Source organism: Sciurus vulgaris (assembly GCF_902686455.1).
Source record: "Sciurus vulgaris genome assembly, chromosome: X".
Lineage (NCBI taxonomy): Eukaryota > Metazoa > Chordata > Mammalia > Rodentia > Sciuridae > Sciurus > Sciurus vulgaris.
In genome coordinates this window covers 2,135,204-2,150,058 of record NC_136471.1, presented here as the reverse complement: position 1 = coordinate 2,150,058, position 14,855 = coordinate 2,135,204, and the positions used below count along the sequence as shown (strand labels likewise).

The window sequence follows — 14,855 nt, the reverse complement described above, 5'->3', positions numbered from 1 at the left end:
TCTGAGCCACATCCCCAGCCCTTTTTTTTTTTTTTTTTTTTTTTGAGACAGGGTCTTGTTAAGTTGCTTAGGGCCTCACTGAATTGATGAAGCTAACCTTGAACTTGTGATCCTCTTCCCTCAGCTTCCTGAGTAGCTGGGATTACAGGTGTATCCCACCACTTCCAGTCCATTGCCTCTTTTTGAGGAAGGAAAGACTGGGGTTGCGGGGAGGTATAAAGTGCCTGGGAGTCTAGGTCAAGTTCTTCCATAAATCCACAGGAGTCCCCTCTGATTCCAGAGGAACCATCTCCTTGTTGCAGTCTGGGTTGCAGAAGGTTCTGGGCGGGCTCAGGACAGAATTCCAGGGGCCACTCACTGGTCTTGCAATCTGAGGCCACCTCCCCCTCATCCCCCTTCCATTTTCTGCCCTCTCACTTTCCTCTGCCTGGGGGGGGGGGGGGGGCCAGCACGCGCCTCAGTGTCCCTATCTGAGCAGCGGAATGTTTGACTCTCTGAGGTCTTGCCTACCCAGAGATGCCAAGGGTCCTTGTGTGAGTGCGTGTGAGTGTGAGTCCTTTCGCAGTGTGCCTGAGGCAGGGGCTGGGGGGTCGAGGGGGTGCAGCTAGCCCAGCCGTCTACAAGAAAATTGCTCCCTTTGAAGCTGCCAGGGGGGCGGGAAGCCTGCCCCCTCCCTCCTACCCGTCCTCCCTCCCTCTCCACGCCACCAGCCCCCTCCCTCCTTGCCTCCCTCCCCGCCCCCTCCCCGCCGTCCCCTCCCGTCGGCCCGCCCGCCCAGCCTTTAGCCTCCCTCCCACCGCCTCTGTCTCCCTCTCTCCACGAACTGCCCAGGAGTGAGCAGCTGCTCTCAGTCGGCTCTGCCCGACAGACAGACGCACGGACGGCCCAACATCCCAGCCCACCAACTAGCCAGCCCGCACCTGGCTGCTTCCCCTCCCCAGGTAGGGCCCCGCGCCAGCCCCACGCTGTCCCCACTATCCTGTACTGGCCTCAAGCTGCCCTCACTGTCTCGTCCCTGGCTGTGCTGTCCCCTCACCAATCTAGAGATGTCTGCTGCCTTTGCTGTCCCGACCTATGGTCCTGCTGTCCCCAGTATCTGTGGATCCGTTACCCCCTTACTGCCCTCGCCCACCTCCAGTGCGCCCCTGGATTTCCAAGGCACCCGTTTCAGGCTCGTGGTCCATGCCCCTCCATCGCCACCCTGCGGCCCCCTTGGTTCTTGTCCCATTTCTGCCTCTTCTCCCCACCCTCTTCCAGGCGCCTTCCTCCCACCCCTTCCCTTCCCTCGCCCCTGCTGACCTCGTTCAGCTGCTAGGCTCCATCCATCTCTTGTCTCTCTGCCTCTGGGCGCGGGCGGGGGTGGGGAGCGGGGTGCTTCCCCTAGCTGCTGCCTGCCCAGAGCATCTCTGAGGCATGGCTGGGCAGCTGACACCCTGGATCGGCCACCAGCTCCATCCCTTTGCTGCAAGTCCCAGGCACACTTCCACTCCTGCCAACCTCACTCTCCACAGCCTCACTCTGGGGCTTTGCATTTGGCCTGGTGGGAAAGGACCTCAGATACCTGCCAGCTCAAAACCAGAACTCCTCACTGCCTGAGCTAGTCCTTGGTGTGGGTCTAGGAGACTCAGTTTCCCAGGCACAGCCCAGGCACCTTGCCCAGGTGGTTCTAGCTCACCACAGGCTGATGCCCTGCCTCTGCTTCTTCTTAGGCAAGGTGTGGGTCCATGGAGCCTGGCTACAGGGGCCCTGAGTGAGATGCCTGGGTGCCTCAATCCTGTCTGTGCCCAGAACGCTCTTGGTTTAGGACCCAAAATGGGTAGAAGAGGGGGAGGAGAGACAATTGGACTACTGTGCCATGTTCCCTGGGGAAGACCTGGCTTGGGTTCCCAGGGGGGCCCTGCCAACGAACCCAGGAGAGGGAGCAATAGAGGACGGAGTTGTCTGGGTGTCCACCAAATGCCCTGGAAGGTTGGAGATGAGGGCACCCCTACCCACTGCTCCACGGGCAGGGCTGGGTGCCTGTGAACCCAGAGCAGGAGGCCCAGGGCCCTGCAGGGCAGGGCTGCAGGTGGGGAGGGCAGGGCAGATCTTGCTCAAGTCAGGGACATTGTTCTCCAACAGTCTTCAAAAGCAGGTCCACTCTCCTGGCACCCAAGTAACTCAAGTTCTTTCCTGAGGAAGCTCCTGCCTCTGTGCCTTTCCCCTCCCTGGCCTGCTGGCTCTCAGCCCCAGAGTGGCGTTTGGATTGGGACAAGCTGGGGATGCTTCATAAGTGCTGGGAAGGTTCCTGGGGACCTGCAGCCAGGGGTGCAAGTGAGCGCCTCCTAGTGACATGCAGCCGCCTGTGCCACCCGCACCCTGGGAGAGCTGGTAGGCAGGAGGGTGGTGACTTCGTGTGGAACATGCCCATGTAAGGCTGCTGTGGGCCAGTGTGGGTGAGTCTTTGAGGGCAGGCCTGTGTGGGAGTATTGACAGGAAGACACAAAGATGCCTCCAAGCCACTGGGGCTGGGCTGCGGGGTTGGTTGACCAGGGAGCAGAGGGGGCTTCTGTGGCCAGCTGGGTGTGGTAGTATGACCTCCCTGGACCACCTGCACACAGGCCCACTTTCCAGTCCCGAAGACCCAGGAAAGACCTGTCCCTGGGGCACACTGCTTCTGCACACTGCCTGAACTGGGGCCAGCCTCCTATTGTGTACATAGGGAGTCTGTACTGGACCCACAGAGGAAGGACGCCAGCCCCTAACCATCATGCAGGGTGACTTGCCAGCATTGGCCCAAATATCTCCCCAGTCCTGCCAGTCTTAGGTTATTGGATTGAGAACAGGGAAGGACAGGAGAAAAAGGGATATTTTCAAGGCAAGAAAGAGTTTCTTTTAGCAACATTCCATAGTCAAACAAGACCATGGAGTGTCCCTTCCAGTGACAGCGTCAAGTTCCCAGAGGAGAGATTTGTAATGAGGCCCTACTTGAGAGTTTGCATCTGGAGGCTTCCCAGAGGACTTCTAATTCCTTGGCACTTGGTGGGGAGGGGACAGAACTGCACTCTAGTCTCCCTGCTTCCTGAGCCCACCAACATAGCAGTCCTTTCCACCCCCTGAAGAGAGTACAGTGCAGGTCTGTCCCAGGCGTCACTTCTCCTCAGTCCCACAGCATGGGGACTTCTCCAACATGCATGCAACTTCCAGCATGACCCCTTCTCCAACAGAGCTTCAGTCTTAGGGGTCTCTGATGCCCCACTAGCTGGAGCCCCTCACCTTGCCTGCTCACTCCCTGACAGCCCCGATTCTTAGAAAGGTCTTCCCAAACCCACCATGACCCCTCCCACTCCTCCTTGTTAGTCGCCCCAGGGCCAAAGACCTTGGTCCCTGCCCCAGTTACCATCCATCTTCTAGGCTGTCCACCGCACCCCCAAACTCCTGGCAGTAGGCCTTCCCCATGCACTCTGAGGTCCACGGTGGAAAGGGGACATACCAACACAGGGGACTCACTCACACTGAGGGGCTGAGGGTGTGGTGGTTCTCTTTGGGCACCCAGTCATGGCCTAAGGAGTAGGTGGGTCAACCTGAGGTCCTGCAGGCTCTGGTTCTGCCCCTCCTGTGATCAGTTGAGGCCTGAGGCCTTCTGTGTTGTCCCTTACCCCTCTGCCCCCAGAGACCTCCTGTCCACTTATGCCCAGACACACTGGGCTGGGGATGGCCAGGGGCCACACCACCCTTGGCCACCCGCAGTACCCTTTTTACAGGGACAGTGAGGGTGGTGAGCAGAGGGGCTTGCACTGGGAGAGGGAATGTGGCTCAGACCTGCTCCATGTTCAGGCCCTCCTCTAGCCTTCCAGAAAGAACGAGCTTCCCAGCATTCTCTGGGGAAGGCATGGGGCTTGCTGAGCCACCTCTTCTGGGGCGGGAATTGTGCTTTGTCTTCCCCTTCCCTTCCAGGCCAACAAGTACCTTCCCCCACTTGAAGTGTTTGCCACAGGGCTCCTAGGCCCTCCTCGGATACCTCTGAGATGCCAGGTGACACCCCTCCACTGTTTGCCATCTTCTCCCACCTTCTAATTGCTCTGGGTTCAGGCAACCCCTGGGGTGGCCACGGAGGAGGGAGCCTTCTTCCCTGAGCCTAGCAGCTTTGGTTCTTCCAGATACTACACAACGCATACCCTCCCCCTGCTCAGCTCCAGGTACAGCCTGAGGGCAGGAGACTCTCTGCTCCTTGCCTGGTCCACATCGCAGACATTCCCAGCCCAGGGAAGACACTGCCCCCTCCCTCTGTGTGGTGGCTTATCTCTCAGATTTAGAGTCCTGGACCTCTACCCAGCCTCCCTACGCTGACCTCTTCAGGTCCACTGCATCCTTAATTCCAGCTCAGCAGACATTCCAGCCTGGGCTGAGCAGGAGGACAACAAGCAGGGGCTTGCTTGAAGAGGTCCTGCGATATCCCAAGTTCCCCAGCCCAGATTCTGAGTGGAGTGACTCTCGAAGCTGCCTCTGCTTTCCCCCTACAAGCTGCAAGCATCCCATCCTGTCTGGTCTCCAGTGGGTCTGCTAGCCAAGGCTGAGGCCTGGGTGATCATGGATTTGGAATTTTGTGAACAGTCTGACACAAAAGAAGAGTGGAAGGGCAAATCCAGACTGGGGCTGGCAGCCCTGATCCTGGGGCCACTTTTATCCTCCCAAGATCTGAATCCCTGGTTGCCCTTGATTGCATTCCCATGGGCTAGGGTCTGCTGAGCTGCAAAGAGGCATGTGTATGCAGGATCCCAGCAGCCCTGAGGGGCCCGAAGATGGCAGGATCCTGGCAGGCTGCAGGTGCTGGGTCCCACCCCAGCCAGAGCCCCTGGCAGATAGAAGGGGACCCAATGCAGGGGAGGGGCTGCAGGAAATCCCAGGCCCAGAAAGAGAAGGGGCTCCCTGACTCCAGACCCAGGTGCCTGGCTGCGTCCTTTACCCAAAGTGGATCCTGGCAGCATAGGCAGGAAGACACAGACAGACAGACAGACAGACAGAGGAGTCCTGGATCTATTTCCTCATTGTGTGGCCTGGACCAAAAGGTTTTTTTGTTTTGTTTTGTTTTGGTTTTGGTTTTAGGGTTTTTTTGTTGTTATCTTATTTTTTGGTATAGGGCACTGAACTCGGGGGCAATTTACCACTGAGCTACATCCCCAACCCTTTTTGTTTTTAATTTTGAGACAGGGTCTCCCTAAGTTGCTCAGGCTGGCCTCAAACTTCCATCCTCCTGCCTCAGACTCCCAAGTCAGGCGTGGAATTACAGGCGTGCACCACAGCACTGGGCTGGCCAAAACTCATGGTCAACAGGGGTGGAAGGTAGCTAGGTAAAGAAATCACTTGAGTCCCCTGGCCCACTGCTCAAGATTGTAACTCATGGCGAATAGGAGCCTAGATTTCTTCAGCGAGTGAGAAGAGACGGGATGGCTTGTGACCAAGATGCAGAGGGACTGGGAAACTAAGGACCCCCAGCTGATCAGGGTCATCTGCTACCTGACTGCTTTCCAGAGGTTCCTTGGCAGGGTGGGGAAAGGGTTTATAGAAGGTTAGCCTCTGACACCTACATCCACGTCCAACCTGTCCACCAAGTCTGCTGAAGTGTAGGACCCCGTTTTGTCCAGTCACTCCAACAATGCAAGGGCCACATCAGTAAGGAGCTGCCCTGGGCAGCATCTGCTCCCCTTGCAGTATAAAGGGCATGCTGGGGCAATGGCTGTGGGTTCAGGGCAGGGCCCAGGTGCAGACGGCATGGGGCTCAGAGTCCCAACTCTGGCCCCAACCTCCACATACGCACATCACATGGCCTTTGACAGAACCATGGGCAGCATACATCCCTTCTGTCTGGTTGACACTCAAGCGTAGGCTGAATCTGGCTGGTGCAGGGCGTGGGCGGGCTGGGGCCAGGGAGCAGACCAGGCATCAGCTGGACTCAGATGACTTCAGCAAGCAGAGGGGATGCAGGAGGGGTGCCCATTGTCACCTGTCTCCCTCTCACCCGTCTCCAACCACGCAGTCCTAGGGGCCCAGCAGGACTGGGTGAAAGGCAGAGTTCAGGTCGGGTTGCTCAGTAGAGCCAGATGCCCCAGGCTGAGGCCACAGAGACTCCGTCCGGCGTCTGCTCCTTGGCAGCTGCCAGCCACACATCTGCAGGCGAGCTCCCAGGGCCCGCCAGACCTCAAGCCTTGCTCCCGCCGCCCTTGGCCTGGCCTGAATGCCTGGCAGGGCCCCTCCGTGTTCTCAGAGGCTGCCAGCGCATCTTGTTTGGCTGTGACCTGGAGCAATCCTGTATGGAGGACTGCACTGGCTTTCAGAGGTGCAGACAAGGAGGGCCCTATTGTGGCAGCATTGCAGGCTCCAGGAAGCCCAGCCCCTTCCCTCGCTCACACCTGCGGTCGTCCAGTCAGGCTCACCGCCATGACCACTTCTTTCCTTTGCTCTGAGGAGGTGGCAGCCAGCAAACTCAGAGCACACTTTGATGGGGCTTAAGGACACACCCAGGGAGGCTAATGAAAGGGAACTGAGGCCCCAGTGGGGAGGCGGGGATGGGAGAAACTTGCTGGGGGTCTCACAGTTCTGCCACGGAAGGCTCTAGCTTTCTGGGCTATAACGTACCGGTCTCCTCAGTGTGAATGTGCGGGGAGAAGGGAGGCAGCTGAAGCCATCTACAGCACCATCACCACCATGGCCAGACTCAGGATTCCTCCCCTTTCTGTATTGCCCACTTATAAGCCACTCAGGCCCAGACCCCCAACCCATGGCTGAGGGGTGGGGGCAGGGCTGCTTCTGGGCTGAAAGTTCAGCATCTGGAGTCACCAGAGCTAGTCTCCAAGCCTCAGGCTGAGTGAGCTGAGTGACTTGGGAGAAATCGGTTCTTCTCTCTAGGCCTCAGTTGCCTCATGCATAAAATGGGGATACTAATCATATCTGTGTGCTCCAGGCTCCTCTGGCTCTGTGAGGGTTCTTTGCCACTTCCTAGAGGCTCGAGGTCTGGCCTGCCCCCTTCCCTGCAGTTCTGGGCCCTGAGTCTGGCGCCAGTTCTCTGAGGGGAAATGAGGGCTGGGTTGGGAAGGCTGCCCGGCCCCCACCCCTTTAGCCACGAGCCAAGGAAAACCAGCCAAATGCTGTCGTGCTTCTCTCAAGGGCCCTGGTTTGCGGGTCTCCAAGCCCTCCACCTACCCGTGAGGTAGGCCTGAGCTGCAACTGAGGGGCAGAGGGCTGGGTTCTTCTCTGCATCCTTTTCTTAGCCCCTTGGAGACCCCCAGAATTACTATGACATCAGTCTCTGCTGCTCTGAACTGCCCAATTTCATCTTGGGCCTCTGTGGCCCACAAGACTAGTCCCATGAGCCCACTTGGGTCCCCAATGGCCAGACTTTCCCAGAGCCTACATGTCCTCTACCTTGGTGGGTACTGTCCACCTTTCCAGAACTGCCTGTGGGAGAGCCTTAGATCCTGAGTGTCTGGAAGGCAGTGTGGGGCCTCAGAAGAGACCCTTTCCCTGGTGCCAAGGGGTGGGGATCCAGGCTGGCTACAGGCCGATTGTCTGCATTGGCAGGGCTAGACCATCCCACCCCCACCTGTCCAGGTGGACTGGGTTCCAGAGCTTCCCGGGCTCCGCCGGGCATTCCAGCCCTGACTCATCCCCCTGTGAGGTAGCGGCTTTGGCAGGGGCGTGGGGAGGGCCGGGGGCAGCTCCACCCTCTTTCCCATTCCATCTTGCTTTTCTGCCTTCAGCCTCCCCTTCCTGCTCTCTCCCACTGCTCCTGCTTCTCCTCCCAGCCCTTGGAGTCCAGCAGCACCTGGGCAAGGGCCCTGCCCGTAGCAGTAGGCACAGGAGGCCTTGCCCAGTCCTGCCCTGCCCTACCCTGCCCTGCAGACTGCAAACTCAGGGGAAGAGGGGGACACCACTTAGGTAGGCAAGCATGGGTCTTTCTATCTCTCCTCTGGGGCTAAGACCTTCTGGGGGGTGGTCTCTGGGTCCCGCTGGGCCAGCATGGGGCAGGCAGCCCCTGGGATGAGAATGTGGTATCTAAGGCTTGAAGGAGCAAGGGAGGCTGGTCTCTCCTCCAGCAGGGCACTTCCTGTGGCCCTGGGGGTCAGCACCAAGCCCAACTCTCCATGTGAGAGGAAACCTGGGCTAAGCCTTGGACTCTGCCCCCATTGTGCAGAAGCAACTGCAGCTCTGACCTCCCTGAAGACCCCTCTATCCACAGGTATGGGTCCGGGCCAAGGCCATGTCATGCGAGCCCTCAGGGAGACAGTGCCTGTGGAATGTTTGGGGAACACCACAGGGCCAACAGGCCAGATCTCCATCCCACCTCTCTGATCCATGGTGCAGCAGAAGGTGCAGTGCTGGCACCCAGCCAACCAGGCCGGGAGGGCCCCGGCCCTTGGCCTACTAGTGGGATTGACTCCAGTGGAGCAGCCCACAGCCACAGGGCCTGTCTGGGAAAGCTGCTTCCCCAGGGCCTCCTCAGACCTTTGCAGCCAGCAGCTAAACTGATGAAAAAGGAAGAGGCAGGTAGACATGAGCGCTGGAGACAGGCTCAGGCAGGGGAGCTTCTCTTTCACCTCCACCCCGTTGCCTCGGCCTGGGGGCCCTCCAGACAAGCCCAACCCTGCCCTGCCACCCTGGCAGCAGCCTACTCCCCTTAGGGGCTTCTCCAGGTTGCCAGGGCCATGGACACAAAGGAAGGGTTTGGCAGATCTGGGAGCCACAGGCTCTGTGGGACAAAGTCCTAGGGAGCAAAGGGGAGGGGAGGCTTTCTGCTGCCACTCCTGTGACCTCTGCTTAGAGCTGCCCTGGCTTCAGAAGACACCCCTTTCCTTCTCTAGCTTGTCTCCCATTTCTTGGCCTCTGGAGCTTGTCAGAAAAATGTGGGCATAGTAGAGGGGGGTTCAGGCACAGAAGGAAATGACTCATGGTCACCTAATTTAACTAACTGCATCCAAACTGCTCTGAGCCCCAAACTCCCTGAAGGGATTGGCCCCTGCCTGCGAGGCTAGATTTCCCCTCTGCCTCCTCCACTTGGCCTCACTCACCCCTTACCCAAGGCAGGTTCTGGCTGACTCTGTAGTGGGGTGGGAGCCATAGATCCATTAATGGGAAGGCATTTCATCTCCTGGGAGGCAGGGAGGGGGAAGGTGCCCTCCTGGCCAGTGTGCACCCCCATCCTGCCATGTGCCTGCTGCCCACACCCCCTCCCTCAGTTTGCTATCCCCTGCCCGGGTCTGGCTGTCTGGTGAGGGACAGGGTACATAGTGCCAACACACACCAGGATGCCAGCCACTGGTGCTGGGAAGACAGGCAGGAAAAGGCCCAGAGGGTGGTCCTCATGCTGATAGATGGCCCTTCCTTGCCCTTGGCTCCCAGGCACACCCACCATGCGGTCACTGTGGCTCCTCACGGCTCTGCTGACCCTGAGCCAGGCCCTGCCCTTTGAGCAGAAAGGCTTCTGGGACTTCACCCTGGACGACGGGATGCTCATGATGAATGATGAGGAGGCTTCAGGCGCTGACACCTCGGGTGCCCCGGATCTGGACTCCCTCACACCCACCTTCAGTGCCATGTGTCCTTTTGGCTGCCACTGCCACCTGCGGGTTGTTCAGTGCTCTGACCTGGGTCAGTCCCTGGACAGTTGGGGTGGGGAGTGCAGAAGGCCCAGGCCTAGCCCAAGAGCCCCTCCTAAAGGGGACGCACATCCATCTTGTGGGAAGAGGGAGAGCCAGGGGATCGTGATGTGAGTGCTTGAGGAGCAAGCAGAGACTCTGCAAGCTCTGGAGCCTGCACCCATTTGTGGCAGAGTTCCTGTGTGTGTGTGTGTGTGTCACCATGATGTCCCCACCCTTCCACACCAGCCATGCTAGAGAGTTGGGTGGCCCCATGCTCATGCTGGTGATGGTGCTGGCTCCAGGTCTGAAGACAGTGCCCAAGGAGATCTCACCTGACACCACACTGCTGGACCTGCAGAACAATGACATCTCTGAGCTCCGCAAGGATGACTTCAAAGGCCTCCAGCACCTTTACGTGAGCCCCATCTTTCTGTGGAGTGGGAGGGGTCATGAGGTCTCTAGCTACAGGGGATGTGTTCAGACAGGTGCATATGTATGTGTGGGGTGTGACAGGGTCCTGGGGACCCACAGAGTCCCAAGAGAAGTCAAGCCAGCCATGGTGGGAGCTCCCAAGGTCATGGGTCATGTGTGTGAGTACAGGATAGGATCACTCACTCAGCTCAGTTTCACTTTTTTGCTAATAATTTTTCATCTTTTTGGTTCCTCCCAGCAACAAATAAAGAACAGGTTTAATGGTAGCCAGTGTGACAATGGGGAAATGAATACAGAGAAGCAGCAACTCTGCTGGGCATTAGTGGTGTCTGGGGTACTGGCCCTCACCCTGCATTCTGTCCATGAGTGCAGACGGACCCCCTTGAGGCCAAGCCAGTTCAGACACCTCTCGAGTGTCATCAGCAGCAAACTCCAGAGGCAGAAGAGGAGGACAGGAGAGAAGGTAGTTGGGGTAGGAAGCTGGGGCATTCACTTCCATCACCTGCCCTGCCTCAGGCACTCGTCCTGGTGAACAACAAGATCTCCAAGATCCATGAAAAGGCCTTCAGCCCCCTGCGGAAGCTGCAGAAGCTTTACATCTCCAAGAACCACCTGGTGGAGATCCCTCCCAACCTGCCCAGCTCCCTGGTGGAACTACGCATTCATGACAACCGCATCCGCAAAGTGCCTAAGGGTGTTTTCAGTGGGCTCCGGAACATGAACTGCATCGGTGAGTTCAGCCCTGGCCTGTGACAGTCCCAAACCTGTCAGCACTGTCAGCAGGCAGAAAGGAGTCAGAGGAAGGGGGCCTCCTCCAGCCAGAGCAGATGGGTCCTGGGCTGTCCAGCATAGCCATGGAGGAGGCCAGCAGACATCACAGAAAACTCCAGATACTTGTCTCAGGGCATGGCTTTAAAGGCTCAGCTCAAGAATCTTGAAACAATGAAGGAAAGTCAGATGTATTTCTTGGTAAATCACCAATTTCAGTGATCACTGTGGCTAAAGGGCATAGAGGGGCTGAGGAGCATCTCGGGAGTCCTGTCTTCATTTCTGGGTCTCCTCCCTTTCCACTTACTTCCCTGCTTCCAGAGGCCAAAGCCAAGGCCAGAGCTCTTGGGGCTGATGGTATTGAATAGCTAGGAGTTTGCAATTAGCCAGATAAATTCATGGAACTGCTTTCAGGAGGGGATGGGGAGACTGGCAATTAGCAGGGTCCATCATGAAAGTCTGAGCTCAGAAAGCTACAAGCCCTCAGGGTGCTGAGCATCACTGGCTGGCTCCAGGGCTGAGAGGGCCTCTCTCCTAGAGATGGGTGGGAACCCCCTGGAGAACAGTGGCTTTGAACCTGGAGCCTTTGATGGGCTGAAGCTGAACTACCTGCGCATCTCAGAGGCCAAGCTCACGGGCATCCCTAAAGGTATGAAGGTGACCCTTCCTTTGCATCCTGCCTCACCTTCAGGAACACAAATGGGGAATGGGGCTGAAACTACACAGTCTGCTTGAGGCAGGATTCTGCAGGACCCTCCCCTCAGCACAGGCAGAGAGAGGGCCTTTGCTCTACACACACACACACACACACACACACACACACACACACACACACACACACACACACCCAGCATCTGTGTTCGTCTTCAAGCACCCTCTTTTCTGGGCAGATCTCCCTGAGACCCTGAATGAACTGCATCTGGACCACAACAAAATCCAGGCTATCGAGCTGGAGGATCTGCTCCGCTATTCCAAGCTGTACAGGTGGGGCTGGGCGGGGCAGCACCAGAGAACCGCCAGCGCCCCAATCCATGGTCCTTTTCCACTCCAGACTGAATACCTCTCGTTTTTCCATCTGCAGGCTGGGCCTAGGCCACAACCAGATCCGGATGATCGAGAACGGGAGCCTGAGTTTTCTGCCCACCCTGCGGGAGCTGCACTTAGACAACAACAAGCTGTCCAGAGTGCCTGCTGGTCTCCCGGACCTCAAGCTCCTCCAGGTAAGAGTTGGATTCAGGCAGCCCCTGAGCATCGGCTTCTCTAAGGCTGGTGTTGGGGTAGCGTCCAGAGTTGTCTTTAGGCTCCCTGCCCCTTTTGCAGGGGGAATCCAGGGTACAAAGCAGGACAGGACCTGGCCATGCAGCTGGCCAGTCATTTCTGCTCTTTGGGTCCTTTTTCCTCATCTGGGACGGAGAAGTCCCACTCTCTCTCCCTTGGCACCAACACCCCTTGTTTGTACTGAGACCGTGCCACCCTCCATCTGCAGGACCTCTGTCTCTGTCTTGGCTTCCAGGCATATGGGTCAACTTGGCCTTACCCGGCCCTGCCCTGGGCCTCAGCCCCATTCAAAATGGTAGGAGCATTGCCATCCTACGCAGTGCAGCCCATGCTGGGCTGACTCTGCCCTCTAGTGGCCTGAGACCTCTCTGCCATCGCTGGGCTCCTAACCCAACCTCTTAGGCCTCCCTCGTCCTGCTCTGCTCCTCCCCAAGAGAGCAGCTTCTGCTAGGGGACGAATGCTCCAAGGTCTCAGAGGAAGGGAAGGACACCTTGAGGGCTCTTTCTCCTCTCGCACCTGGTGGGTCTCTGGAATGAGTGGGTGCTTTGCTGGGCTGCAGGCCTGGAGCCCAGGGAATCCAAAGAGAGAACCGGGGGCCCTCTGAGAGCCTAAGGTACCACCTTTCTTTTATATATATATATATATATATATATATATATATATATGTATTTTTAGTTAGAGATGGGCACAATACTTTTATTTGTTTATCTTTATGTGGTGCTGAGGATCAAACCCAGTGCTTCACATGTACTGGGAAAGTGCTCTACCACTGAGCCACAACCCCAGGCCCAGTACCACCTTTCTTGCATGGACATCATGTCAGGATCCATTTTTGCTTCCTATAGCCCTGTTCCACCTGACACAGCCCCCCATGACACCTCTGGCCCAGGCCCCAGCCCCACCCTGACCTGTTCCCCATTTCCCACTCACCACACCTCTCACCTGAGTCCCTCATGCTGGTCACACATCAGTGCCGAATACCCACCCAACATGCCCAAGCCTAAGTTTCCTTCTCCCATCCATGAGGAGAATCCCAAACTGGACCTGAGAAGGTGGTGCAGATATACTACAATGAGATGATACCCAGGAAGTAGCCGGTGGGCCCCAGCATGGAGGCAGGCCCCAGCCCCTTCTGTGTCTGTCCTCCATTTGACCTACAGCACCCACCCACGTTGGAACAGACTGTGGAGGGTGGCCTGGGGTTACTGGGCCCTAACTGCACGCCTCAGCCACATGTCTGTGCCCCCAGGTGGTCTATCTGCACTCCAACAACATCACCAAGGTGGGCGTCAACGACTTCTGCCCTGTGGGCTTCGGGGTCAAGCGGGCCTACTACAATGGCATCAGCCTCTTCAACAATCCTGTGCCGTATTGGGAGGTGCAACCAGCCACCTTCCGCTGCGTCACCGACCGCCTGGCCATCCAGTTTGGCAACTACAAAAAGTAGAGGCAGTGGCAGCCACCATGGTGGCCTTGGTTGGGGTCTCTCGGGAACACATCCAGATGTTCCAGAGGGGAAGGCAAAGCAAAGAAGTGAAGCCCCCTGCATTTGGTCCCCAGCCTTGACTCACTGCCCCATCATAGCCTCTTCCTGGCTCCCAAGCGTGCAGGGGGACGTAAGGCCTGGCCTGCATCACCTGCCGTTCAGCTTCCAAGCTGCCCTGCTCACCCACCATGGCCACTCAGAGGCGCCCCTACAAAGCTTTCTCGTTCACCCTGAAACCCCATGGTCAGAGGCTCCAGCCCTAGGAAAACAATCCGTGGGTCTGTGGGGCCGGAGAGGTTAGCAGGGATGGAGATGACGGCTCTGCCATGGCCACCACCCTGCCCAGGCTTGTATCCTCCTCCTCATCTGCTTCCAGCCTTCCACCTCTCCTGGGCCTGCCTGTTGCACTTGGCCTCTGGTGCCCCACTTCAGCCAGTTCATGGCCTATCCATCCCAGTTACCTTGCTCTACTGGTCACTGGACTAGTCCCCCCCTTAAACACACACACACACACACATGCACCCTGACTCTTCCTGGGCTGGCTCTTCTTTCCATTTCAGCCCCCTGCCCAGCCTCTACCTAGGCAGGCCTGGGACAGCTGCCTCCCTTGCTGTCCTGCTAAGGTCTTGCCCCCAGTCTGGAGGAGGCTGGGAGGTGAAAGCCAGGAAGGTGGTCATGCTCCACTCTCAAGGGCCACCAGAGTACTGAGCACCAGTTTCCATTGGCTCCCACCTCCCCCCATGATGGTCGGGTCCCCTTCCCTCACCTCCTGGTGGGCAGCTGTGAGCAGTCACACCCAGCTCAAGGAGGGCTACTTTTGAGGTTGGTTGTCTTTCAATTAAAGAAACACTGTGCAATAAGGGCTCTGTGTGCCACTGCTCTTGGGGCAGCACTGGGGACCAAGCAGAGAGGAAAGACATGAGGGGCCACCTCTGCCACCTCTCAGGCTCCGCCTCTCAGTGCCCAGTCTGAGCTTCCTCAGAAGAGGGTCCTCATTACCCTTGGATCCAAGGCTGGAAACAGATCTCAGGTGATCAGGCAGAAGACCACTCCCCCACCTCCTTCTCTCTGTCCTTAAGCCAGGCCTGCTCTCCCAGAGTGGAGCATTTGTCAAGCACATGATGACTGGGTGCACCAGGCTGGGCTGACTCCCACCAGTAGGGGAGTCTGGATATCCAAGATGGGTTGCCCGTCTGTTTCAATGAGTTGGGAGATCAGAATAATGCTGTAGTTTAACTGTGGTCAGGACTGTGTACAGCACCTGTGCTCATGGTTG

General features: G+C 57.7%; 1 protein-coding gene across 1 annotated transcript; it reads left to right on the top strand.

Moving 5' to 3' along the window:
* The first annotated feature begins 815 nt into the window (after positions 1-815).
* Positions 816-14,441, top strand: BGN (biglycan). The gene is made up of 8 exons (XM_079123888.1): positions 816-941; positions 9,376-9,624; positions 9,917-10,029; positions 10,563-10,776; positions 11,353-11,463; positions 11,705-11,798; positions 11,896-12,034; positions 13,343-14,441. Exons 2-8 carry the CDS (start codon positions 9,387-9,389, stop codon positions 13,538-13,540), a joined length of 1,107 nt encoding a protein of 368 aa, XP_078980014.1. The 5' UTR covers positions 816-941; positions 9,376-9,386; the 3' UTR covers positions 13,541-14,441.
* Positions 14,442-14,855: the final 414 nt, after the last annotated feature.

Coding starts and splice junctions, on each gene's coding strand:
- BGN (XM_079123888.1), top strand. CDS start 9,387: ATGCGGTCACTGTGGCTCCTCACGGCTCTGCTGACCCTGAGCCAGGCC. Junction 9,625..9,916: donor TGTTCAGTGCTCTGACCTGG/GTCAGTCCCTGG, acceptor TGCTGGCTCCAG/GTCTGAAGACAGTGCCCAAG. Junction 12,035..13,342: donor CGGACCTCAAGCTCCTCCAG/GTAAGAGTTGGA, acceptor CTGTGCCCCCAG/GTGGTCTATCTGCACTCCAA.